Genomic DNA, 27,015 nt, shown 5'->3' with positions numbered 1-27,015 from the left:
TTTTGTATGTGGGATGCTGCCACAGCATGGCTTGACGTGTGGTGCATAGGTCCGCGCCCGGGATCCGAACCTGCAAACCCTGGGCCACTGAAGCAGAGTGTGCGAACTTTAACCACTACGCCACCAGGCCGGCCCCTATATATCATTTTTGTAATGCTAAGCACGGTATCTGGCATGCAGTAGGTGCTCAACAAATGCTTGAATGAATTTAACTGAATTTGGGAATCATTCATATAAACATAATTGTTAAAGCAGATGAAAACATTAGGGGAGAGAATATAGAAATGAGTAGATGACAAAAATCTAAATGCCTGCTCAATAGGTTAGTTAGAGAGGCCAACAGAGGAGCTAGAAGGAACAGCCTGGAAAAAAGAATAGGGACAGGGTAGTGCAATATCAGAGGTTCAGGGAGATGAAAGTTTCAGGAAGAAAAGAATAATCAGCAGTGTCAAATACTGAAAGAGGTCAGATGGTTAAGGACTGAGAGCTACCGAATTTGATGATTATGTGGAATTTTGTGATCTTTGAGAAAGCAGTTTCAGGACAACAACATTAACAAGTCAGGATTATGAGAGGTAAACTGAAACAATAATTTTCAAATGGAGATAAGTTCACCTAAGTAAAAAAAATAACAAGAGTATTGTCTAGGTAATGAAGATCTTTCCAAAGAGACTTATCTTGGGCATCTCTTGTTGACTGTGTTATGGATGACCACAGTAAAGGAGCTTTAATTTGCTCTAATTTAATGTCTCAAGCTACTAATATAAGGTTTCAGCATAGTGATATCAGCAATCTGTGCTATAGGGAAACATTTAGATAAAATTAAATTTTCTTTTGGAAAAGTATTCAAAATACTTTACCTATTTCCACTTCAGTGAGACAGTTATCAATCTTCTTAAGTATGTTGTCCATCTCATCTATCCTTATGTGAAGCTTTTCCCTCTCATTCTAAACACACAATATTATAGACTGTCAAGTTAAACCTCCAAACAAAACATAAATCGTTCAAATTGCTGATATAACTGCTATGTATAAATCATGAACAGGCAAATCTTAAAATGAAGGTTAAAACTTCAAGTCTGGACTTAAAAATTTTTAAAAAGCAAAAATAACAGATTAATATACAGTCATATGTTGCTTATTGATGGGGATACGTTCTGAGAAATGTGTCATTAGATGATTTCACCGTTGTGCAAACATCCGAGTGTACTTATACAAACCTAGACAATATAGCCTACTACGCACCTAGGCTACATGGTACTAATCTTACAGGACCACCATCGAACATGTGGTTGGCCATTGTCCAAAATGCTATGTGGTGCATGACTGTAAAATCATTTTTTATGCTTTCCTTTATTCCAGTATTTCCATGTAATATAAAATGTTAATATATATTACTTTAAAAAAAGAGTTCTTTAAAAAATGTTTTATGGTCAAATAAATATGGGAAACACGGGTCAAACAGAATTATAGCATTTTTTTCTTTTTAGACTTTAAAAAAAAAAGATTTCTCACTTTAGAATTTAATATGCTAGCTATTATATTTCTCCAAAAGGGGGACATTGCATGTAACATTTCTCAGACTTATTTGCCAATGGAAAGTTTTTTCAAGCAGAGCCTTTCTTAAAGGATGATCATTTTGGGAAGTGCTATTTTAAACACACACACACACACACAGCTGGGTATGGACTATGAGGAAGATAATACTACAGTATAGTCCTTAGCAATGGAAGATCAGAATCCTATATTGTTTTATTTCAATATGTATAATGGATAAGAAATTTGAGATGAGACACAGGCCCATATTAGTAAGTATATTCCAGAATTACTCAAGATGCCAGGATTTGCCACTTTTGATAAAGTGAACCCCACTTCTTACAAACAATTGTAAGTTTTTGCCCAAGTCTCATTCACGTGTCTTCTAAGGAACATTCTTCATATTCCACAACCACTATAAAGTAATTTTAATAGACCTTTCTTTCTATGCTGTTAACTGTCTCGAATTACCTGAGCTGACTGTACCAGCTTGCTGTAGAGAGCCACTTTTCCTTGGTGAGTGAAGACTTTAGTCATCTTGGTAAAATGTGATTTAATTTTGTTCAGGTAAATTCCAAAGGTCTTCAGCTGCAAGGGAAAGTCAAAAGCTATACTGCACTAAAACAAATGAGTTGGAAAAGGCAAATGGTCTGGGAATGCTGGTTCAGCTGCTATGTGCTAAGCTTTGCCCATACTAGACTATGATTTCTAAGGCAGGGCACTTCTCATTTGCAAATTTAATTCCATTTAATAATTTAAAAGCAGAACCAAAGATTTCAATTTTGATTTCTGCTTTTAATTCACTTATTCATATTACAAATTAGAAAATGATAGGATTTTAGTTAATAAAACTCTTTTAACATATTAGGGCACACATAAAATGAGTTGCTTATTATTTAATCAATTAAAGTAAATCTTTTCCTCATCTAAGTCTAAGAGAAAGGCAAACAAGGAGGGAACTCTAAATAAACTTCAAATATATTTCATATTTTAAATTGATGAATTCTGGTTTGAGAAAAGATTATCTATTAGCAATTACTCACATATAATTAATAAAACCTTGGTAACATATTACACCTGAGAAGTTAAAGAACTCATCACTAAGTAACAGTTACTTATTTCATAATAAAACATTGTTCAAAATGTCTATACTGATTCCCATTCAGAAAATGAGACAAAAGTACCTCCTCATCAGAGCAGTGTCTCATTTTTTCCCACAGGTTCTTATTTACACAAGTCAACAGTTTATCTTGGTTCAATGCAGAAAGCTTTAATCTAAAACACAGAAAAGTTAATTACCACAGAGTTCAGAAGTCAGCTTGAATGAATCAACTCAGATCTACAGGCATACTTAATTTAATTCTTCTTAGTCCTTTTCTATACAAAAAGAGAGGAATTCACTCAAGAACAGTGGCCAGCCTGATTTTTTTTTTTTTTTTTGAGGAAGATCAGCCCTGAGCTAACATCCGTGCTAATCCTCCTCTTTTTGCTGAGGAAGACCGGCTCTGAGCTAACATCTATTGCTAATCCTCCTCCTTTTTTTTTCCCCCAAAGCCCCAGTAGATAGTTGTATGTCATAGTTGCACATCCTTCTAGTTGCTGTATGTGGGACTTGGCCTCAGCATGGCCGGAGAAACGGTGCGTCGGTGTGCGCCTGGGATCCGAACCCGGGCCGCCAGTAGCGGAGCGCGCGCACTTAACTGCTAAGCCACGGGGCCGGCCCCAGCCTGACTATTTTGACACTTGTAGAACAGTTCAAGAATGTTATGAATCAAAAAAACTTCCCTCACAAGTAGAATTCTCATCTCAATGTATCAACTTGTTCCAACATGAAAACATGTTGCTTATAAAGAATCCTTAAGGCCTGTCAATGCATAACTATTGTGAAGCTGTAGTTATTATTTTAAGTAAAAGTTCCCAATTCAGTTCAAAGTCCTCTCTCACCTCTGTAGAACAGCATTTATAAAAGTAGCAAAGTTATATATCAGTCTCTTCTTAATAAGTATAAAAAATAAATGTCTATCAGAGTTAGAAGATATTATATATAGGCACACAGGTGCAAAATCAAACAGTACAGCACATCTAAACAGACTGTTTATTGTATGCGAGATCCCATTTCATTCAAAATAAAACATTCTCAGACAAATCCTGAGACACCCAACTCTTTTAAACAACATAAAGATAAGAAACTTGTCTGTCTTGTTCAGTGATGAACCCCAGTACTTAGCACAGTGCCTGGCACATAGAAGGTGCTCATTATATATGTGTTAACCTGCAGGACTATAATTTAACAGCATCCTAATTTTCAAACTACATAGTTACTAAAAGATTATTTTATTTCTTTTCTGTTAGATTGGTTTAAATTTAGTCGGATAGTTCTAGATAAGTACGATATAAACATTATTTTGGGTTGCAAGTCCTGATTTACCTGGGGGAATCTAAATATACCTAATTTGTAAATTAGTCTATAGCGCCTACATAAGCCAAAGCACTGAGCTATAGTCTGAGTAAAACCATGTTCTTTTATACATGCAAATCAAGGGTAAATGTGATAAAATTATAAACCGAAAGGCAATCTTGATTTTAGGCACTATATATAAATCTCTAAAGGAAAAAAATTTTCTTTTGAAGATGTGCTTTTGCAATCAACTTATGATATCATAATCTAATTATTATTGTTTATTGAGGACCTACTTTTTGCTAAGAATGGCAAAAAAACATTTTATATACAGTACACTATTTTTACTGCTCATTTCTACCCACTGAGTAGGTATTATTATCCCCAATTTATGGATGTGGAAAAGAAGGTTAAATGACTTACAGAAGGTTACATAGCTAGTGTTGTAGCCAGTATTGAGCTTCAATCTGTCTGACTACAAAGCTGAAACTTTCCCATATACCATATCACACCGCCAATTAATGCCATAAACTTTTTCCTATGCCAGTGTTATTCTAATTGAAGCTTTACTACACAGATTATTCATTCATCTAGCAAAACGCACACAAAAATGAAAATTTTCATACTCTTCAATCTTTTGGCGAAGAGTCTCGCAATCTTCTCTATAAATCTGTATCTTGGGTCGGTAAACATATTGACTTAACATCAGATCTTCTGGAGTAGGTGGTGTGTTTATCGTAAACTGAAAAAAAAAAATCAGTCCCTCAAAACTGGTATTTTGAGGACAAAACCATATTCAAGAACTCTTTCAAGTTTCAGAGTGCCCATTTTAAAAAGTTCTACAAAGAAATATTTGAATACTCTATTAAATTCACAGACCTAGTAAGCTACAAGTTGAAATTTGAATTCAAGTCTTTGACATCCAAGTCCATTTCCCACAGATGTTTAGGGGGAAAAAAAAAAGAAAATGGTTATGCATTATTTTAAGAAAATCAATTCCTAAAAATTCAAACTTACCGGGAATCCCTTCATTAAAAGAAAGAAAAAAGGTGCCAGTTTCCCAGATTATCCTTTTCTCTTCCCATTTGCTAGTCCTGATCCTTATTTCTACCCCAGGTTGAACTCAAAATGTTCCAGCATATGTAAAATAAGGCAGTGAAAATTTGGTTATTTAAGAAATATCTTATAGCTCTAATCCAATGACTTTTTGATTTCCTTGACGCAGTATTGGAAAAATCAAATCAGCTCCCTACGTCACATTATGTATAAAACACAAACCAAACAAAACCCCCAAACTGTCCATTATTCATAGGCAGTGCGGCACAGAGTAAGTCATTACACCCCTCTACGCTTTGGTCTCCTCGTCTATAAAATGGGCATACTACTGATCAGCCTCTTCAGATTGTAGTAAAAGTTTTTTTAAAAAGGTACCAAAGCCCAGGGCCTGCTAAAGTAATCTAATGAATGTTAGTTTCCTCTCATTCTCCCCTTTTAGTTGATAAATTAAAAGTAACTGAGGTTTTAATCTCTTTTCTCTGTCCCTACCACATCTTCTAGCATATGTGCTAAGAAAATGTAGAAATGTGCTAAAAGCAATTATAATTGAAGTTGACTTTTTTTTTTTAATTTTTATTTATTTATTTTTCCCCCCAAAGCCCCAGTAGATAGTTGTATGTCATAGCTGCACATCCTTCTAGTTGCTGTATGTGGGACGCGCCCTCAGCATGGCCAGGGAAGCAGTGTGTTGGTGCGCGCCCGGGATCCGAACCCGGGCCGCCAGCAGCGGAGCACGTGCACTTAACCGCTAAGCCACGGGGCCGGCCTCCAGGATTTTTAGATTTCTTTCCTGAGATAGCAAAAACTCTCTTTCCATCTTGATGGGTTTGTTCCCAGATCTATTTCCCTAACATTGGTCCTTCTGACCTCTGCAAGGCCTGAAAGGAAAGGAAAAGGGGAAGACCCATACCCTCAAGGGTTAGCTCCTGAGGTATCCTCTCCCTTTTCCACCCTGCCAGCATCCTCTCTGCCTCCTATCCTTCCCCTCTGCTCTCCTCTGTTTCTCCTGGTCCCTTAGTACTCTCTCTGCTTTTCCTAAGAAGGGTGTAGACTCTGGATGCACATCTAGGCACTTTTCTACTCCCCATCTACAGCTGAGGCAAGAGGATTCTAGTGGGAAGGGGCAGCTGTGGTGATAGGAATAATAAAGTTGGTGACCCAAAAGATGTGAGCCCATCGTCCCAGTTTTGGTCTTTGATCTACTTTTCACATTTAGACATACAATCCTCCTGGAATTGATTTCCTTCTAAACAGCTTTATTGAGATTTAATTCACACACTATATAATTCACCCATTTAAGTATACAATTAAATGATTTTTTAAAGTATATTCACAGGGTTTTGCAACCATCAACCACAATCTAATTTTAGAGCATTTTCACCCCCCCAACAAAAGAAACCCTGTACCCATTAGCTGTCCCTCCCCATTCTCCTCCATCCCCATCCAAGCTCCAAGTAACCACTAATCCGTTCACCTTTTGGCTATTATGAATAATGCTCATGTATAAGTTTTTGTATAGATGTATGTATTCAATTCTCTTGGGTATATACCTAGAACTGGAATTGCTGAACCTAGAACCATATAATAGTTCTATGTTTAACTTTTTGGGAAACTGCCAAACTGTTTTCCAAAGTGGCTGTATCATTTGACAATCCCACCAGCAATGTATGAAAATTCCAATTTCTCCACATCCTTGCAAACACTTGTCATTTTGATTACACTTGTCTTTTTGATTACAGCCCTCCTAGTGGATGTGAAGTAGTAACTCATTGTGGTTTTGATTTGTATTTCCTTAATGACTAATGATGCTGAACATGTTTTCTTGTGCTTATTAACCATTTGCTTATCTTCTTTGGAGAAATGTCGTTCAGATCCTTTGATTATTTTTAGATTGGGCTATCTTTTTATTATTGAGTTTCAAGAGTCCTTTATATATTCTGGATACAAGTCTTATAACATGTTTGGTTTGCAAATGTTTTCTACCATTCTGTGGGTCTTTTCACTTTCTTGATGGTATCATTTGTAGCACAAAAGGTTTAATTTTGATGAAGTCCAATTTTTTAATTTTGTCACTTGTGCTTTTGGTGTTGTATAGAATTGATATTTGTGTACAGTGTGAAGTATGGGTCAATGTTCATTTTTTTCCTATGGATATCTAACTGATGGAACACCATTTATCGAAAAGACTACTATTCTGCAGGGGCATCTTTGCCATAAACCAAATGTCCATATATGTGTGAGTCTGTTCTTTAAAAGTTAGATAGAACTCATCTGGTCCTAATGACAATTTTTTTTTGTGTGTGAGGAAGATTAGCCCTGAGCTAACATCTGTTGCCAATCCTCCTCTTTTTGCTGAGGAAGATTGGCCCTAGGCCAGCATCCATGCCCATCTTCCTCTACTTTATATGTGGGATGCCTGCATTGGCTTGATGAGTGGTGCATAGGTCCACGCTCAGAATCTGAACCTGCAAACCCCGGGCCGCTGAAGTGGAGCGTGTGAAATTTAACCACTACGCCATGCTGTGGCGGCATCTCACATACAAAATAGAGGAAGACTGGCACAGATGTTAGCTCAGAGACAATCTTCCTCAACAAGAACAAAACAAAAACAAAAGAAACTTCTGCTATATTTGGATTTTTATAACAGTAAGAAAAAGCATATGTTCAGGAAAAAGTATCAAAAACAAAATAGATGGCAAGGAATGACAGAAAAAACAAAATTTTACCTTATCAAAATTCATGATATTAAAAAAAATCAATTTTTATGCTAACCACAAATGTTCCTAGTACAGGAAAACCTCTGTAGGAAAATGTGCTTCCTCAGAGTCTTTTTTTGTTTTTGAATAAATGCTTGCTTTGATGCAGTTTAGTAAACAAGTACAATATATTTTAACTGAGATAACTATTTTGCCAAGAAATTACACTTACTTTGGCTGGGAGATTGCTCTGTCGGGGTTTCTGTATCAAAATGTGGACCTGAAGAAGTATAAAGAACTCCTTTGTTGTTATTCTCCCATCTTTGAGTTTCTGAGGAAAGAAAAAAAAAGTTTGCATGACTATTCAAGGTGAGCTTTTTTTGACTATAACCACCTCACTTTTTCTAAATAGCTTAAAGTATTTTGCATATATTTGTGGAAATATTATCCAGATATTTGTAGGCTATATATGAGCAGATTTTATCTACTATTATTTCTTAAGGTTATTCAGTAACAGTAGAATTGGGAAAAAACAACATAACAAACGTCTTCTAATTGTGATTTCTACTCCACATAATTAATTGCCATGATGGGTCCTTAACAAAAAAACAGAAAACTAGTCTCCTATATATTTGAAATATTTCATAATTTTTTAAAAATTTAAAAAAGAGAAACAAACCAAGGAAATTAGTTGCATTAGAAATGAGAAATATTTTAACATACCTCCTTCAAGCTCTCTTCACAAATAGTGTCTGTGAGAAACTGTGATTCCATTTGACTATTGCGGTGTGCTAGAAGTAAAGCAAATTCAGGTGATGAACAAGTCAAAATTAAATTGTAAGCTTTATTTTAGTTATCGTTCAGGTTTACATGTGGCTCATGCTCCTGAAGCTATCTACCAGGATCTTTCTGGGAAGATAGTCATTTGTAGGGCAAAGTATATTACAGTTTTGAGGCTCCATTCAATGTTTCTCTACTAATTATAAGCCTTTTAAGGAAAATCACTCTACCACTTGTAGTATAATACTTCTCAATTTATTTTTATTTTATTTATTTTTTTGTGAGGAAGATCAGCCCTGAGCTAACATCTGATGCCAATCCTCCTCTTTTTTTTGCTGAGAAAGATTGGCCCTGGGCTAACATCCGTGCCCATCTTCCTCTACTTTATATGGGACGCTGCCACAGCATGGCTTGACAAGTGATGTGTTGGTGCGCGCCTGGGATCCGAACTTGCGAATCCCCGGCTGCCGAAGCGGAGCGCACGCACTTAACCGCTGCACCACTCGGCCGGCCCCCTCAATTTATTAAAATAACTAAGAATTAAAAATAAACTAAATATTATTTTACTTATCAACTATTTATAACTCCCAAAAAGCTTATATGAATTTCAAATATCTCCTGCACTTAAATACATTTATTACTAGTCAAGCAAGCAGATAACTTCTATTACTTAGCTTTCGTAAAGATCTTACTGCTGAAGTCCAGAGAAGTCCCATCAGCCTTGATTGAATCCAGAGAACTGCTGCAAGTAGATGGGGTCCTGCTCAGGCTTTTTATCAATACACTGTTGGCATTTTTATCTATATCCCCTTCAGCAAGGTGATCAAAAATCTGAAATTATCAATTAAGGAACATCATCAGGACAAAGTTGACAATGAATACTGTATCACTGTATGATGATTACCTACTTGTTGAACACCAACAGAAATACTACTTCTAGCATAAAATTTATCTATAATTCTTATGAAATACCTTAGTAAAAAATTAGAATAAGTAAGAGGCAACTTAGGTCTTTAGAGTTAAAAGTAATTTTATTTAAAAATATACAGAAATAACTTTGTTCATTATATCGTATAAGCAAATTATTTCTCAGATGTATCTAAGTTACAGTCAGATCCTATGAGCTACCAAATGTTGACCTATCTGGTTATTCAACTACTAGTCACGAGGGTCAGGGCTACTATGTTGCAGAAAACCAGAATAGAATATTGGCTGTATGTGGTAGCCTTGGCTAGAGTACAGAGAAGAAATTTATTTCCAGGCTTAGGTACTTCTTTTACCAGGTGACCAAGACTCCTTTGGCTGAAGTCAAATAAGTCATGTGGTCCTGCTTTTACCATTTTAACAATTTGACTTTACAGCCTTAAATGCCATTTTTATGTACCTACTTAGGTATGTTTTTGAGGACAATCTATTCTTTGTCTAAATGCTAGAATGTAAGCTCCATGAGAGCAGATTTTTGTCTGTGAATTCCCACTGATGCATTCCCAGCACCTAAATAGTACCCAGGACATAGCATATACTCAATAAATATTTACTGAACAAAATAATACTAATTTTCACAGAATCTATTCAGTTATAAATTTTATATTACTGTTACTACCTTCTCAAAGCTTCATAGATGAACCATTTCCTCAGGAACTCATCTTATAGAACCACTGAAATCATCTTCTAAGCTTACTTATATACTTCTTAATGGAGTTTGTACTTTGTTTTCTACGAACCTCTGATACTTTCTAATCTTTATTTCTCCACTTACAAAACTCAGTTTAAGTGACAGGTTTTTTCTCCTCTAATTGTCCAAGGAGTTTTGTAAGTTTTGTAAAAAGTTGAGGGAATTCAACTCAACTTTTTTTTTTTTTTTTTTTGCGAGATCAGCCCTGTGCTAACATCTGCCAATCCTCCTCTTTTTTTTGCTGAGGAAGACTGGCCCTGGGCTAACATCCGTGCCCATCTTCCTCCACTTTATATGGGACGCCGCCACAGCATGTCTTGCCAAGCAATGCATCGGTGCGCGCCCGGGATCCGAACTGGCAAACCCCAGGCCACCGCAGCAGAGCACGCGCACTTAACCGCTTGCGCCACCAGGCCAGCCCTCAACTCAACTTTTTACAAAATCTATGACCTCTTTCATAAATACAAAAATCTTACTTCACTTTTGAGATACTGGGCTTGACCTAGGCATTCTCCCATTCACTGAAGAAACAGACTCTCAGCTTCTATGCTTCTACATATCTTCATTAGCCAAGAAAATTCAGTCTTTTCTTTATGCAGTTTGCATAATAAACAGACTTTTTACCCTCCAAATATTTATAACACTGAAGATGACTTTTCAAACTACATATTCCCTGCCTAGAGATTCTCATACACAAAGCCACAGTGGCAAATCACCAGAGGTGACAAAATATCTAGAATTACACACTTTTTTTTTTTTTTTGTGAGGAAGATCAGCCCTGAGCTAATATCCATGCTAATCATCCTCTTTTTGCTGAGGAAGACCGGCTCTGAGCTAACGTCTATTGCCAATCCTCCTCCTTTTTTTTCCCCAAAGCCCCAGTAGATAGTCGTATGCCATAAGTGCACATCCTTCTAGTTGCTGTATGTGGGACGCGGCCTCAGCATGGCCAGAGAAGCGGTGTGTCAGCGTGCACCCGGGATCCGAACCTGGGCTGCCAGTAGCAGAGTGCGCACACTTAACCGCTAAGCCGTGGGGCCGGCCCTAGAATTACACAATTTCAACATTAATTTTTGTACTACTTTCCATTTCATTTTTTGTGACCATTTGTCACTTCAAATTGTTTTCAAGTCTAGCTGTTAGCCAATTAATTCCTTGAGATTCTATATAAAAATATTTCTCCAGCCCCATAAATTGGAAATAATCAATTCCTGCTTATCCAAGACTAAAATTAAAATTCAAAAATATTCATAATTTTTAAAAAACCAAGAACATTCCTTAGTTCAAGACAGAACTCACCTCCTGATCTTGTGCAGTATCACTAAACCTAATCTCACTTTTTCTGATTTTTTTTTCATTCTGAATATCATCTTCTTCTTCTTGTACCCAGGTTCTTTTTTGGCTATTGCAGGTTTCTTCCATTTTATTTTCAGATGGTGAAATCTCTTTTTGGTATGTCTCAATCAAAGCCTTTTCCTCAGTTTCTATACTAATAGAGTCTGAGGAATTAATCTCACCAGGATATATAGGAAGATTTTCCTCATTTATATATTGAGATGGACTTAAGTTCAGTTTAGTTGCAATAAATCCAATGCTTGAATCCTTACTGGAGACGGGCCGACTTTCTAAGTGATTTAAATCAGTTGTGTCTGCTGGAATCTGCTCCAGGTCATCAATACCAGTGACACTACAATTTCTCTTGTTTGGCAATCTGGGCAAAAAGATTCCCAAAGAACATTTCCTCACTTTATCTTTTACACCTGTCGTTAATGGTACAGAGTTGGTTTCAGCTCCATTATGAGAAATTTTATTTTCTTCATCTCTATCATCTTTAACACTGTTAGACACTACATTATCATTATGTATTTCTGTGGTTTTCACTATATTCATATCATTGTGTGGCGTATTTACTAATTGAAGTAATTGTTCTGGAGAAGGTGGTATATGAACAGTTTGGAAATCTAAAAATTCTTCAGTTTTCCCATTCAAATTATTCAAATTTGGTTTGACACTACTAAAACTTGCACCATCAGATGCAATTACAGGATATGATGCTTCTCTAGGATTGGCACAAGTTTGCATGACTTGCTTAGTCAAGTCTGAGTTACTGTGGAAGTCTATAGCTGTATTATATTTAGCTGTTTGAATATTTTCCTTCAGTTCTTTTTTACAGGCTATAGTAAACTGTTTCTCATTATTGAGCATTTTGGACTCATTTTCGCATGTGGGTACAGAGGAATTTCCTATAACAATATTTAAATTATTATTTCCAGCTTTAGACAATATTGTTTCATCTTTATTGACAATACTCTGTCCTTGTTTAGGTAATGGAGGTAGCTGGGTTGAGAGATGAGGCTGAGAAGCAACAAAAACATCATTAAGATAGGTCTTCTTTAAACTATGTTCCGCATCGTCAACAAAGGCCTCCATTTGATCCTTTGGAAGCTTAAAAGATACTCGTTTTGAATTAAGTTTAGTTATCTCTCCCAGATCTTGACCATATACTAAAGTCTGATTAGCTAATAGATTTTGGGGCTCCTTAATCAGATCTTGATCTTTGAGCACTTTTATGACACGGTCTAACTGTCCTTCAGTATTGGTTTGAATAACTATTTCCTTCTCTAGCAAAGAACAAGGGGCAGAGAGTGGCAGTCCCTCAGATTTCAAGGAATATTCACTGGCTAAATCATTTGCATAAGCAAGATCATTTTGTACTGGGCAATTATTGGCTTTCTCATCTTTATCACATAAGGACACGACATTCCCCTCTACATTATCAAAACAGGAAATAACATTTGGTAAACAAGAACAATTATCACTGGGTCCACAAATAGCAGTTGCATGACTCTTTGTAAAATCCACATTTCTTCTGTCTGTACTATTTAAGTGACAGCTTTCAATTTTGGCTTTTTCCAACGTATCAGCCTGGTCTACAACTTTCCCCATGACCTCTTCATCCACAGCAGTGGTAAGAAATTTGACAATTTCCAGCTCACCTTGACACCCAGACAATGTATTAGTAGGAACAAAGGGTATCATATGATGCTTTTGCTCAGTGTGAAGAACAATTTCGTTTTCTACACCCAGTGTTTGTTTTTTAGCGATTTCTTGAAAAGAGCTACCATTCTTAGGAAAAGAAAAATTCAAGGTTTTTCCTTTTGTTATTCCAAATTTAGGGCACTCTTGAAGTATTTTCTCCGTGGCTTGACAATCAATGAAAATAGTATGGGACTTGGTGACTTCCAGATCATTGTGATTACCTACAAACATTACAGTTCTGTCCACAGGCCTAGTGATTATTTTATCTGGTGAGACAATTTTACATTCTAAGGCACTTGTGTGGCTTCTAGTGATCTCCATGTCATCTTGCCCACATGTATACAAAACAGTTTTAGAAGTTCCTGCCAAAGGCATTAAATGGGAGTCTTCTCTATCTTTCAGGACACTTTGGTTATTTATTTCCACTGTACAACTCTGGATGATATCCATATCATTTTTGTCATTCTTTGAAAAAACAACGGCCTTGTCATTTTTGAGTCTAAGGCTTTTCCTTCTTTGACTTTTGCCTGATAGAGGTTCATTCAGAAATCCAGGCTTTTGTACATCTCTGTCATTTTTCCAAATGATTGATTTAGACATTTCCATGTTATCATCAGCTATAAATGCTGCAGCTTTCTCTGTAGGACCACTACTAGACCATTCCTCCAGTGGTGTTAGCTGGCTGACTTTTGCTGCTAAATGGTCACTTTCACCATTTTCTGGAAAGAAAACACTCTCCTCAGCAGGATTAGATGTCACTTTTGGTTTTTCTACGCTTTTCCTCTTGGATAGTTCAAAGTTAGGTCTGTCTGGAAGAACAGTTTTCTCCTTTGTGTGGTAGTCAATGAAAGCGGTATGGGACTTCGTCATTTCTAGTTCATTGTGATTATCTACAAACATTATAGTTTTGTCCCCAGTCTTAGTAGTTATTTCATCTGGTGAGACCATTCTACATTCTATGGCAGTTGTGTGACTTTTAGTGACCTCCACATCATCCTCCCCACATGTATACAAAACAGTTTTAGAAGTTCCTGCCAAAGGCACCAAATGGGAATCATGTTTACCTAATAAAGATTTTTGATTTATTTCCTCTGTATAACTTTTGGTGATATCCATATCATTCTCATCACCCTCTGAAAACACAATAGTCTTATCAATTTTCAGTTGGCCAACACTTTTCCTTCCACAAATTTTGACACCTTGCTTTTCATTCAGGAATCCAGGTTTCTGTATACTTTTGTCCTCCAACACATCCATGATGTTATTAGAAATAAATACTCCTCCAGTTTTTTCTATAGGACTTTTATTACATTTTTCAACTTTTACAGCTATCTGTCTGTTCACTGTTGTTAGCTGGCTGTTAGTGTTTTCTAAATTAGTCTTACCAAGTTCTTGTACTTCAGAAGGACCAAATCCAATGGCAACAGTGTGACTTTTGGTTAGATCCATATTCTGCTCCTCTTCCGAACACATAATTATCTTGTCATGAGAACAGTCAGTTGTGGGATTGCCTAAACTTTTCTTCAGTGGCTCAGGCAGTTTAGAATTCTGGCCCGGTACAGATTTCACTGTATGACTGTTAATAGCAGTATTATGATTTTTCATGGCAGACTGTCCTTCTGATAAGACCAATGGCTTTGTGGTAGGAAACAAAGATTGCTCACATGAAACTGTATTTCTATTATTTCCCAGTGTTACTTGTTTATCAAGATCTCCACCAGAATATACCATATTATGGCTTGTTGCTACGTCCTGGTTAATATCAGCTGACTGAGAAGAATCTTTATCAAGATAGGGTGAAATCTTCAAAACTTGATCTTTTTCTTCGCTCCAGGTGTCAGTTAGGAAGTTTTTAGATATTATGTTTGGTTGTCGGGATGGTTTAACATGACTTTTGGTCATTTCTTCCCATTCATCTGAAGAGCTTTTGCTTTGAGAGTGAGATTTACTGGTATTCTCAGATGCTAGATTATAAGATACAAGAAGAGCTTGACTTTCTAAGTTAGTTGTGTGACTTTTAGTCAAATCCATATCTATACCTGTGAAGATTTCAGTCTTTTTGTCAATCAATGAAATAGATAAAGGATTTGTCAGGCTTTGCTGTAATCTTTCCTTAGATACATGAGGAACTGAGCTCCAATTTACATTCATTTCCCCATCCTCTGACACAGTTATGTGATTTTGGAGCATCATTTCTTTTTCAGATACTGGTGCAGCTGCTATCTGTACATTTGTCTGATCTTGTTTAAAATTCTGATTATCTATTGCAACTGTGTGACTCTTGGTAATGTCCATGCTATCCTCTCCTGAATAAATAGTTTTCTCTATGAGAGGAGTGATGGCATCTGGATTGGGATACATTTTAGAATAATTACTCTCATGCTTTAGCAAGTTTTTCTCCTCTTTCATACTTGAGAGACACTTGGTCAGGTCCATGGCATCATTACAACTAGAATAGAAAAATGTCTTATAATCTTGAATAGCTGGACTGGAACATATAGATTCTGGGATCATGGTCAATGTTCTGGCATCTTGGTTAGAAGTCTGTGTGACTGTATGAGTTTCTGTCCCTGTAATATGAATTCTGGTAACATGTATTTCACCTTTAGGGTTTAAGGAAGGGTCTTGAAAAGGAGCATTTGGTTTATCCTTAAAGATTGTCTTCTTTCCTGGAACTTTAGTTCCATATCCTATTGTAACATCTGTCATGACATTTTGAGTTTGATTTTCTACTTTCGATAAATTATCTGCTGAGGGTAAAATCTGTATAGTGTGGTTAATTGTCAAGTCCATAAAGTCATTGCCATAAACTGTAGCATCATGACCTTTAAATTCCCTTAAGCTGACCTCATTGGATGTGGAAACCAAAGTCTGAATATTGGCTGTGTGACACTGGGTGAAATTCATCCCATCTTGTTCTCTAAAGATTCTAGTCACATTACCGCTATTTTCATCCACATTAAGAGATGCAGGCATTTGATGTATAGAAGAGGCCCTATTTGATTCTTTGGAATGAACAGACATCTCAGAATTTTCTTTACCAGGTCCCGTAGAAGAAGCCTTAGATTTTCCTGTTGTCAATCTTTTTATAAAGTCATTGAAATTTATTTTCTTTTCTGAAGAAGTGTTTTGATCCACAGAAAAATTTAATTCTTTCTTCATTCTTGAATCCTCAGTGTGGAGCTTCAAGCTAGCCAGAAATGATGTGGTATCTATCTTGGTGGACTTGTCACTTTTGGTATAATCTAAAAGGCCTTTGGTAATCATCACAGTGTGACTTGCTGTCAGATCCATCTGGTTTTCATCTGAAAAGATGACTGTCTGGTCATTTGCATGTTTCTTTTCATGGCTGGGTTCTGTAATTGAAATCTATAATGAAAGCAAAATACAAGAGATCAGATCAAAGACAAACTTTTTTTTTTTTTTGTGAGGAAGATCAGCCCTGAGCTAACATCCATGCTAATCCTCCTCTTTTTGCTGAGGAAGACCGGCCCTGAGCTAACATCTATTGCCAATCCTCCTCCTTTTTTTTTTTTCCCCCCCAAAGCCCCAGTAGATAGTTGTATGTCATAGCTGCACATCCTTCTAGTTGCTGTATGTGGGATGTGGCCTCAGCATGGCCGGAGAAGCGGTGCATCAGTGCACGCCTGGGATCCGAACCCGGGCCGCCAGTAGCGGAGCGCACGCATTTAACCGCTAAGCCACGGGGCCGGCCCCAAATACAAACTTTTAAGAAGGCATTTTATAGCATGTATTATGTAGAGAATACTATATAAACAATCATCAGTGATGGTTTCATGATACACTGGTTTGCTTGGATCCATGGTGTGGTGTGTAGCCTGTAATTTGTGATTAAAAAGTTTTCTAGGAGCTGGTCCCGAGGCATAGTGGTTAAGTTTGGTGCACTCTGCTTCGGCAGCTTGGGGTTCAGTTCCCAGGCGTGGATCTATACCACTTATCTGCAGCCATGTTGTGGCAGTGACCCACATACAAAATAGAGGAAGACTGGCAACAGATGTTAACTCAGGGTGAATCTTCCTCAGCAAAAAAAAAAAAAAAAAAAAAAGTTTTCTAAAATCTGTAAACAATTTTAGTGTTTTTGGACAAATTAAAAGTTCAAGGTTAATTATACACCCACTAGAATGACTAAAAAATGAAAAAGACTGACAATACTAAATGTAACTATAATGAAAATTCTAATTACTTTATTAGATAGGTCATTCTCATTCTAAATAAAAAAGACTTGGAAAGGGATAAGTGCATGACGGCTACTTTATAGTACATGCTGTACTCTTGGGAGCTGAGTTCACTTTGAATCTTAATGCAGTGGTTTTATTTGTAAGGACATGGTCTAACTCCTTGCTACTCAAAGTATGGTCTGTGGACAAGTGCACTAGTATCAGTCAGGAGATTGTTAGACATATAGAATCTCAGGGCCTACCCCAGATCTACTGGATAAGAATCTATATTTTAACAAAATCCTGAGATGATTAATATGCCCATTAAAGTTCAAGAAGTCCTGATATAATTACTATATTTGCCTATTATTTAAACTGGCAGTGATTTAACTATTGCTAGTTAATTGGAAAGGTAAGAAGTTTTTCCAGTCTATGCTGGTTCATTTTGTTTTGTTTTTTTTTTTTATAATTTTATTTATTTATTTTTTCCCCCAAAGCCCCAGTAGATAGTTGTATGCCATAGCTGCACATCCTTCGAGTCCCTGTATGTGGGACGCGGCCTCAGCATGGCCGTAGAAGCGGCGCGTCGGTGCACGCCCGAGATCCGAACCCGGGCCGCCAGCAGCGGAGTGCACACACTTAACCACTAAGCCACGGGGCCGGCCCTATGCTGGTTCATTTTGGTAAGTAATCCCTAAATTGTGCCATTACCATTAAAATTCTTTTTTTAAAGTTTTAACTGTCAAGGCAGATTAAAATATGAAGGCCTTTGCATGAACTCATACCTCTCTCTGTTGCCTCTGGGTCTGAATGGGAGCACAAAGCAATGTGTCCATCCCTATTGAGAAAAAAGAAAAAATATAGTCAGTGACAAAAATCTGTATCACCAAGAGCCTGATTTTCCTTTGCTTAGGTTCTTCATCAGTTATGAGTATTTACTGAAGTTTTATCAGTTACTAAGCCCTTCGTAAGCACTTAGGTATTAAATTTCAATAAGACATTTAATTGTCCCATTTTAGGGACAGATCGGTGATTACTGCATTCTCTATGTGACTGAAATATTTCTAGAATGTGGTGGAGATTTTAAAGGCGGAATTTTAAGGGTGGAAAGTTTGGACTGTTTTTTCCCCCTTCCTTCCTCCATTTTTATTTCCTGGATAATAGAGGATACATGGTAAAGAGTACCAACCGATGAGACTGAAATGTTAGGGTAAGATTTTGAAGCGTCTTTTATTCTATATTAAGGAATCTGGACGTTCCCACGATGAGATGTGCATTTTATAAAAATAATTCCAGAGAAGAAGAAAGTAGATTCAAAAGAAGATAAATCAATGAGGAAGCTACTGTAATAGTTCAGACACAACATGATGACAGTTTATGTTAGGGTAAGAGACAATGAGAATGGAAATAAGTAATTAGACTCAAGATATTTTAGAATTGAAATATAAAGGTTTAGGTAAGTAACAAACTGGATTTTGGAAATAAGAAAGACATTGAAGATACTATAATAAAACAGAAAATATATTTAAAAATACTTAAGTTTAAAGGCAAATCTTTAGAACATTTTAAAGAATTTACGGCAACCTCAACTGAGTATGATGAAGTAACTATAGGCTTTTTATTAAAAGTCTTATTTATATATCAAGCTTCCACTCATTTATTCAACAAATACTGATTCAGAAACTATTATTTGCCCCAAAACTCAACTATCTGCTAAAGCACAAAGAACAAGACAAAATCTCTGGATTCAAAGAGTTTCAAGGGCCACCCCAGTGGCTTAGCGGTTAAGTGCGTGCGCTCCGCTACTGGTGGCCCGGGTTCGGATCCTGGGCGCGCACCGACGCAAGGCTTCTCTGGCCATGCTGGGGCCGCATCCCACACGCAGCAACTAGAGGGACGTGCAGCTATGACGTGCAACTGTCTACTGGGGCTTTGGGGGAAAAAAAAAAAAAGGAGGATTGGCAATAGATGTTAGCTCAGAGCCAGCCTTCTTCAGCAAAAAGAGGAGGATTAGCCTGGATGTTAGCTCAGGGCTGATCTTCCTCACAAAAGAAAAAAAAACCAAAAAAAAAAAAAAACAAAGAGTTTCTAGTTTAACAAGAGAGCCAGAAGTAAATACCTAAAATACAATGTGATAAATTCTACAATAGATTGAGAAATAAAAGCAGTGTTATGAGAACACAGGACAGAGTGACTGACTCCTTGGTTTTGTCAGAGAAGGCTCCATTTAAGACAGTATAGTACTACTTAATATATGGTGCCAGTCTGTGAACTGCTTGTTATCAGTTCATAATGAGATAAGGAACTTGCAGCCAATGTAAATCAAGTAATATTTCCTTCACCAAGAAAGCTTTACTAAGAAAAAAAGATGTCAGCTAAACTAAACAGTAGCTTACTGCCATAGCTGATTTACATTCTAGTGCAAGTTCCTTTTCTTTCATGGACTGTAACAGTTTGTGGACTGGCTAATTTGAATAGCACTGAATTTAAGCTAAGTTAAGTGAAAAATGAGAAGACTGCTAGACAAATTGGAGTAGGAAGAGCACTTTAGTAGAAGAAATAAGCATTTACAAATGGATACAGGTAGCAAAAAAGTCACGTGGGGAACTGCAAATAGTTCTTCACGGACTAGAGCCTAGGATGTCTATAGAGGGCACAAGAGATAAAGCTGAAGAAGATAAGCCAAATTATAAAGGCCTTTCTAAGTCTATCCTAAGGAGTATGGGTTTTATCCTGTAAGCAAAAAAGTGTCATTGAAGAATTTTAAGCTGGGAGGTAATATGATCAGATTTAGAAATATGTACTATGGATTAGAAGGATAAGAAAATAAATACAATAGCTCAGGGAAGAATAATGAGGACATGAATTCAAACAGGGACGGGAAGAATAGAGAACAGGTAACAGATTTGTAAGATACTTAGGATAAAGAAGAGGAAGAGAGTAGGGCCAAATGAATATGGGGAATGAAAGAAAAGTCCAAAAATGACTCAATTCCTGACTTGAATGAATGACAGAGTGAGTGAGAGTCCAAGATAGAGAAAAGAAGAGGAACAGCAGATTTAAGAGAAATCATAAGTTTGTAAATTTTAAACTGAAGATTTTCTGTAAAGAACAGAGTGTTCTTCACATTTTTTTTTCATAGTTCTTTTACATATTACTTATCAAGGACTCTGGATGAGGAGAAAAGGTGTATGATAAGAAAAGTATTCTGGTCATACTCACCAGTAATCTCACAGTAGTTATCTTCTGGATTCTTATTCCTAAAAATTAAAAAGTATTTTCAAAATCTATACCATAAACAATTACCAAGAATCATAACAGTTGAAAGAGTAGGGAAGGTGAAAGGTTTTCGTAGGGTGAGTGGCAGAAAAACACAAAGACATCTTTTAAAAAAGAGTTTCTAACACTGGCAGAAGAAATTACAGGGCAATTACAGGACACTCTTCAGACTGGTCTTAATGGCTTGTTAATTTCAAGAATACTATAAAAATATGTTTAATACATGCCACTTGCTTATTTTTATTGTATTTTATTTTTTTCGTGAGGAAGATTGGCCCTGAGCTAACATCTACGCCAATCTTCCCCTACTTTGTATGTGGATTGCTGCCACAGTATGGCTTGATGAGTGGTATAGGTTGGCGCCTGGGATCTGAACCCGCAAACCCAGGCCACTGAAGTGGAATGTGCCAAACTTAACCACTATGCCACCAAGCCAGCCCCTTATTTATTTATTTTTAAAAAAAGAATGACCAAGCCAGCCCTGATGGCCTAGTGGTTAAAGTTTGGCACATTCCACTTTGGCGGCCAGGGTTTGGTTCCCAGGTGTGGAACCACACCACTCACTTGTCTGTCAGTAGCCATGCTGTGGCAGTGGCTCACACAGAAGAACTAGAATGGACTTACAACTAGATTATACAACTATGTACTGGGGCTTTGGGGAGGGAAAACAAAAAAAACGAAAGAGGAAGATTGGCAACAGATGTTAGCTCAGGACGAATCTTTCTCTGCAAAAAAAAAAAAGAAGGGGGCCGGCCCCGTGGCTTAGCAGTTAAGTGCGCGTGCTCCGCTGCTGGCGGCCCGGGTTCGGATCCCGGACGCACACCGATGCACCGCTTCTCCAGCCATGCTGAGGCTGTGTCCCGCATACAGCAACTAGAAGGATGTGCAGCTATGACATGCAACTATCTGCTGGGGCTTTGGGGGGAAATAAATAAAATCTTTAAAAAAAAAAAAAAGAAGGACCTATAAAGCAATTCATTTTCTAGCAATTTAGCCTTAAAAAAAAGCAAATAAAGGAAACAACCCAAGTGTCCATCAATAGGGAGCTAACTAAATGTTGGTGCAGACATACAACAGATAATAATAGACTGAGGTAGATGTATAGGTAACAATACAGAAAGTGCTACAAGACATATTATTAAGTGATTCCATTTTTGTCTTGTTAAAAAAAAAAGATAAACGTACTTGGATATATATATAAAATTTCTGTCAAGACATCCAAAATTATCAACAGTGGTTATCTGTGAGGAGCCTAAGTAATATGGTTTAGAGATTTTTCTGTATCAGTATACATAAAGAGAATCTTTTTTCCCAGCTCAAGAGTAGTCAATTACACAGAAAATTTGCAATTTATTTAACTAGTCCCTTACTGATGAACCTTTAGGATCTTTCACATCTTTTGCCATTACAATAGATGATGTAGTGAATAACCATATATATTCATTATTTCAAACATTTACAAGTATATTGGTGAGATAAATTCCCAGACACAAAACTGCTGAGTCAAAAGGCATGTGCATTTAAAATTTTGAATGAAACAGAATTGAAAGCCCAGGAATAAAACCACACATATACAGAGAGCTAATTTTCAACGAAGGAGCTAAGAATATACAATGGAGAAGGGAAAGTCTCTTCAATAAATGGTGTTGGGAAAACTGGACAGCCACATGCAAAAGAATGAAAGTGGACCATCTGTTATCGCCATTCACAAAAATTAACTCAAAATGGATCAAAGAACTGAAGGTGAGACCTGAAACTATAAAACTCATAGAAGAAAATATAGGCAACACGCCATTTGACATTGGTCATAAAGGAATCTTTTCGGATGCCATGCCTAGTCAGACTAGGGAAACTAAAGAAAAAATAAGCAAGTGGGACTTCATCAGACTAAAGAGCTTCTACAAGACAAACGAAATCAGGATCAAAATGAATAGACAACCCACCAGCTGGGAGAAAATATTTGCAAAGCATATATCTGACAAGGGGTTAATCTCCATAATATATAAAGAACTCACACAACTGAACAACAAAAAAACAAACAACCCAATAAAAAAATGGGCAGAGAAGGGGGCCGGCCCCATGGCTTAGTGGTTAAGTTCGCACGCTCTGCTACTGGCGGCCCAGGTTCGGATCCCAGGCGTGCACCAATGCACTGCTTGTCCGGCCATGCTGAGGTAGCGTCCCACATACAGCAACTAGAAGGATGTGCGACTATGACATACAACTATCTACTGGGGCTTTGGGGAGAAAAAGGGGAAAAAAAAAGGAGGAGGATTGGCAATAGATGTTAGCTCAGGGCTGTTCTTCCTCAGCAAAAAGAGGAAGATTGGCATGGATGTTAGCTCAGGGCTGACCTTCCTCACAAAAAAAAAAAAAAAAAAAAAAGGGCAGAGGAAATGAACAGACACTTCCCCAAAGAAGATATACAGATAGCCAATAGGCATATGAAAAGATGTTCAACATCACTAATCATCAGGGAAATGCAAATCAAAACAACACTAAGATATCATCTCATACCCGTTAGAATGGCTATAATCACCAAGACAAAAAACAACGAATGTTGGAGAGGTTGTGGAGAAACAGGAATCCTCATACACAGCTGGTGGGAATGCAAACTAGTGCAGCCTCTATGGAAAATGGTACGGAGAGTCCTCAAACAATTAAACATAAAAATACCCTATGATCCAGCTATCCCACTACTGGGAATCTATCCAACGAATCTGAAATCAACAATTCAAAGAGGCTTATGCACCCCTATGTTCATTGCAGCATTATTCACTATAGCCAAGAAGTGGAGGCAACCCAAGTGTCCCTTGACTGATGATTGGATCAAGAAAATGTGGTACAGGGCCGGCCCTGTGGCTTAGCGGTTAAGTGCGCACGCTCCACTGCTGGCGGCCCAGGTTCAGATCCCGGGCGCGCACTGACGCACCACTTCTCTGGCCATGCTGAGCCCGCGTCCCACATACAGCAACTAGAAGGATGTGCAGCTATGACATACAACTATCTACTGGGGCTTTGGGGGAAAAAAATAAATAAATAAAATTATAAAAACAAAAAAGAAAAACTTTAAAAAAAAGAAAAGAAAATGTGGTATATATATACAACGGATTACTACTCAGCCATAAAAAAAGACAAAATTGTCCCATTTGCAACAACATGGATGGACCTGGAGGGTATTATGTTAAGTGAAATAAGCCAGAAAGAGAAAGACAAACACTGCATGATTTCACTCATATGTGGAATATAAACCCACACACAGTCAGAGAGAACTGTATTGTAGTTACCAGGGGCAAAGGGGGTGGGGTGTGGGCACATAGGGTGAAGGGAGACATGTATATGGTGATTGACAAACAAAAAGGTACAAGCAAAACTTCACAATGTTATAGACTATTAAGACATCAATTAAAAAAAAAATTTTGAATGATATTGCCAACTGCCTTCTACAATTTATACCTACTAGCAATGAGCGACTCTTCACCTATATTCTTAATTGATTAGATGAAAAATTATATCTCAATATAGTCTAAGTTTGTATTTCTCTTATAATGAATGAAGATAAGCCATCTTTTCATTTGTTCAAGAGCTACTGGTATTTACATTTCTATGTATTAATATTGAAATAAAACTAATCTAATGGAAAAATCTGAAGACTTGATATTTATTATTTTGTACTAGGTGATGTATTTAAGGATATATACATATATGACAGTGGAGTGTTTCATCACTTTATTAAAAGGATAAGCTGCACTATGCACATACTTATCAGATATAGCAATATATTAAATTCTGCAAAGAATTTGTTTTCTGAATCAATCCTAAGTATTCCACAAAAGGGACACAAAAAATAAAAAAAGAATATTAATTTAAAAGACACTTCATTAATAGGAATAAACAGCTTTTAAAATACAATTTGAATCACACTTTCCTTACTTACCGTAGAAACAGAACATTTTCTCCTGCTTCTGTTTCTACAAATAAAATAAAAAATAAGTTTGTTCAAGGATACACTGATAAAGCATTAGAAAAATTGCGTAAGGACATTAACAATAAAAAAAAAAAAAAAAGAAATTACTAACTGTCCTTACTTTCTGCCCCTCCGTGGCTCAAGTTATACTTTTTAAGCAATAAGATAGACAATAAGTGATACAAATTATCTGGTTAGATAGCTGCAGTAAAATTTTATGGAAAACAGATTTAGCAGGGATTGCAATAACATATTTACCTTCAATTTCTGATTTCCTCACTATTTTCTTATGCGGCTCTGTTTGGAATACCCTAGAAGAGAAAATAAAGATTACTGAAAATCTGCAATTTTTAACCAGAACCCTATGGTGTTAATTTATAGTCTGTTTTGAGATAGGTACAGATAACACTTTGATTTCAGCTTCCTTTTTGCTATACAGCACATACTATTAATATTTCAAATGCCAAAATTAGTTTACTACATTAAAATCTCTTATGGTTTTTTAATGAGCTGTGATTGAATCATTACTTTATTCCTCTCAATTACCTAAAATATTAATTTTATTCAACAAACATTTATTAAGCACTCACTATCTACCTGGTGCTATATACTAGAGTCTGACACATGATCCTTCACCTCAGGGACATTTCACTCTAAGTAGAGAGCTGGATTATAAACATTACTTCACTGACTTTTGTTATTAACAGTTCAGATAAGGTGGCATGGACTCCAGAGGAAGGGATCTCTTTTCATTGGGATGATTAAGAATAACCTTCATGGAGAAGTAGCATTTCATATCTGCCTTGAAGCATCCGACCAGTTCATTTTCATTCGTTAATATTAAGTATCATTCATGATATAGAAGCTCTTAATTAGAAGTAGAATTTTATTTCAATTACAAAAAAGCAGCAAACATTTGCATGCATGCTGTGTGCCAAGCACTGTGCTATGTTCTTTACATGCATTTTTAATAATTATAACAATTACCATGTTATTTTACAGATGTAGATATTGAGGGTCATAAAGGTTAAGTAACTCCCAAGGTCATATAACTGGTAAGTGGCAGAGCCAAAATGCAAACCCAAATCTCTCTGACTTCAAAACCTGAGTTTATAACTACAAAGCTATACTTGAAACAACTTTTCTTCAAATAATTTATAATAGAAAAATAGAAGCCTTTTTATTCAAATATGAGCAGGATCAGTAGTTGGTCAATCAATCAAAAAATATCTTTTAAAATAAGGAATCATAACTGATCCTTACACACCTTAAACATTAAAAAAAATTAAAACACATAAATGAATTTTAATTTGCAAATCTCCTAACATCAATCTGAGGTCTTTACTCTGAGTGTGGATCTACTGTACAATTTCAGTGTATTTATAAAGTGAAATAAACAAAGAAATCTTGAAGCAACGTGAACACAGAATCCTTCTAAATTTTTAGGAATGTTTTCCCTATCTTTTTTTTTGGTGAGGAAGATTAGCCCTGAGCTAACATCTGTTGCCAACCCTCCTCTTTTTGCTGAGGAAGATTGGCAGTGGGCTAACATCCATGCACATCTTCCTCTGCTTTATATGTGGGACACCTATCACAGCATGGCTTGATGAGCGGTGCACAGGTCCGTGTCCGAGATCTGAACCCGTGAACCTTGGGCCACCGAGGCAGAGTGTGCGAACTTAACCACTATGACACCAGGCCAGCCCTTGATTTCCCTATCTTTTACATTGTCTCACCCATACCAAATTTGAAAGCATTTTTAAAAATAAATTCACCTGTATCAAGTTTTTCCTAGCCATTCAATATAATTTTCATAGAAATAACTATCTTAGAGCTCATTTCCAATCAGCTCTCAGGATCTGAAGTTTACGGACATGACAGTGTGTTTAGTGTGCTATAGGTATCAGTATGTTTTACAGGGGGAATGAAAAATATAGGTTAATTCTAACAATTCAGTTAGGTGGGAGTTGTTAAGAGAGCTTTTATTATACTTGTTTCTATATCTAGAATCTTGTAATTTTTTCAATTAATCTATTTTAACAAAGAATACCTTTTTGAAACATTACTTATACACTGTTTATGACATTTTCTGTGATAACATACACTATCTCATTTTGGCCATGCAATAACACTTTGAGAAATGTAAGGACTATTACTTCCATCTTAAAAAAGGAGGAAACTGATGCTCTGATAAAGTTAAATGACTTGAACTATCAAGTTTTAGTAATAAGCCAGAACTTGTTCCAGGTTTTTTGGTTTTTGAATCTGAAATTCCTTTTACTATCCCAAAGCCATTTTAGAAAAGTAAGTATAGTGAGTAGATTATTTCCAAGGAATGGAAAGGATGGAATAGGTATAACAGCATTTGGGAGGGGTAATCAGAAGTAGTGGAAAAAGGAGTAGACTTAATC

General features: G+C 36.6%; 1 protein-coding gene across 4 annotated transcripts in view; it reads right to left on the bottom strand.

Annotated features, from left to right (window-relative positions):
• The window catches only part of KNL1 (kinetochore scaffold 1), a 61,121-nt gene that overhangs the window by 12,692 nt on the left and 21,414 nt on the right, over positions 1 to 27,015 (bottom strand). For 3 of the 4 annotated variants that reach the window (XM_058541243.1, XM_058541244.1, XM_058541245.1), the window contains 12 exons: positions 24,863 to 24,915; positions 24,575 to 24,608; positions 20,581 to 20,618; positions 18,144 to 18,196; positions 11,441 to 16,549; positions 9,159 to 9,297; positions 8,410 to 8,477; positions 7,919 to 8,017; positions 4,561 to 4,676; positions 2,721 to 2,811; positions 2,008 to 2,124; positions 861 to 948 (listed from right to left, as the gene is read on the bottom strand). In XM_058541243.1, the coding sequence (XP_058397226.1) occupies positions 861 to 948; positions 2,008 to 2,124; positions 2,721 to 2,811; positions 4,561 to 4,676; positions 7,919 to 8,017; positions 8,410 to 8,477; positions 9,159 to 9,297; positions 11,441 to 16,549; positions 18,144 to 18,196; positions 20,581 to 20,618; positions 24,575 to 24,608; positions 24,863 to 24,915 (6,005 nt within the window). Of the gene's footprint in view, positions 1 to 860; positions 949 to 2,007; positions 2,125 to 2,720; positions 2,812 to 4,560; positions 4,677 to 7,918; positions 8,018 to 8,409; positions 8,478 to 9,158; positions 9,298 to 11,440; positions 16,550 to 18,143; positions 18,197 to 20,580; positions 20,619 to 24,574; positions 24,609 to 24,862; positions 24,916 to 27,015 lie in introns of those variants that run through there. The other variant, XR_009220040.1, reaches the window with a different exon arrangement.

The sequence above is a fragment of the Diceros bicornis genome, chromosome 5 (assembly GCF_020826845.1).
Source record: "Diceros bicornis minor isolate mBicDic1 chromosome 5, mDicBic1.mat.cur, whole genome shotgun sequence".
Taxonomy (NCBI): domain Eukaryota; kingdom Metazoa; phylum Chordata; class Mammalia; order Perissodactyla; family Rhinocerotidae; genus Diceros; species Diceros bicornis.
Note: the sequence above shows the minus strand (reverse complement) of the source record. Positions and strands in the feature narration are given on the sequence as shown.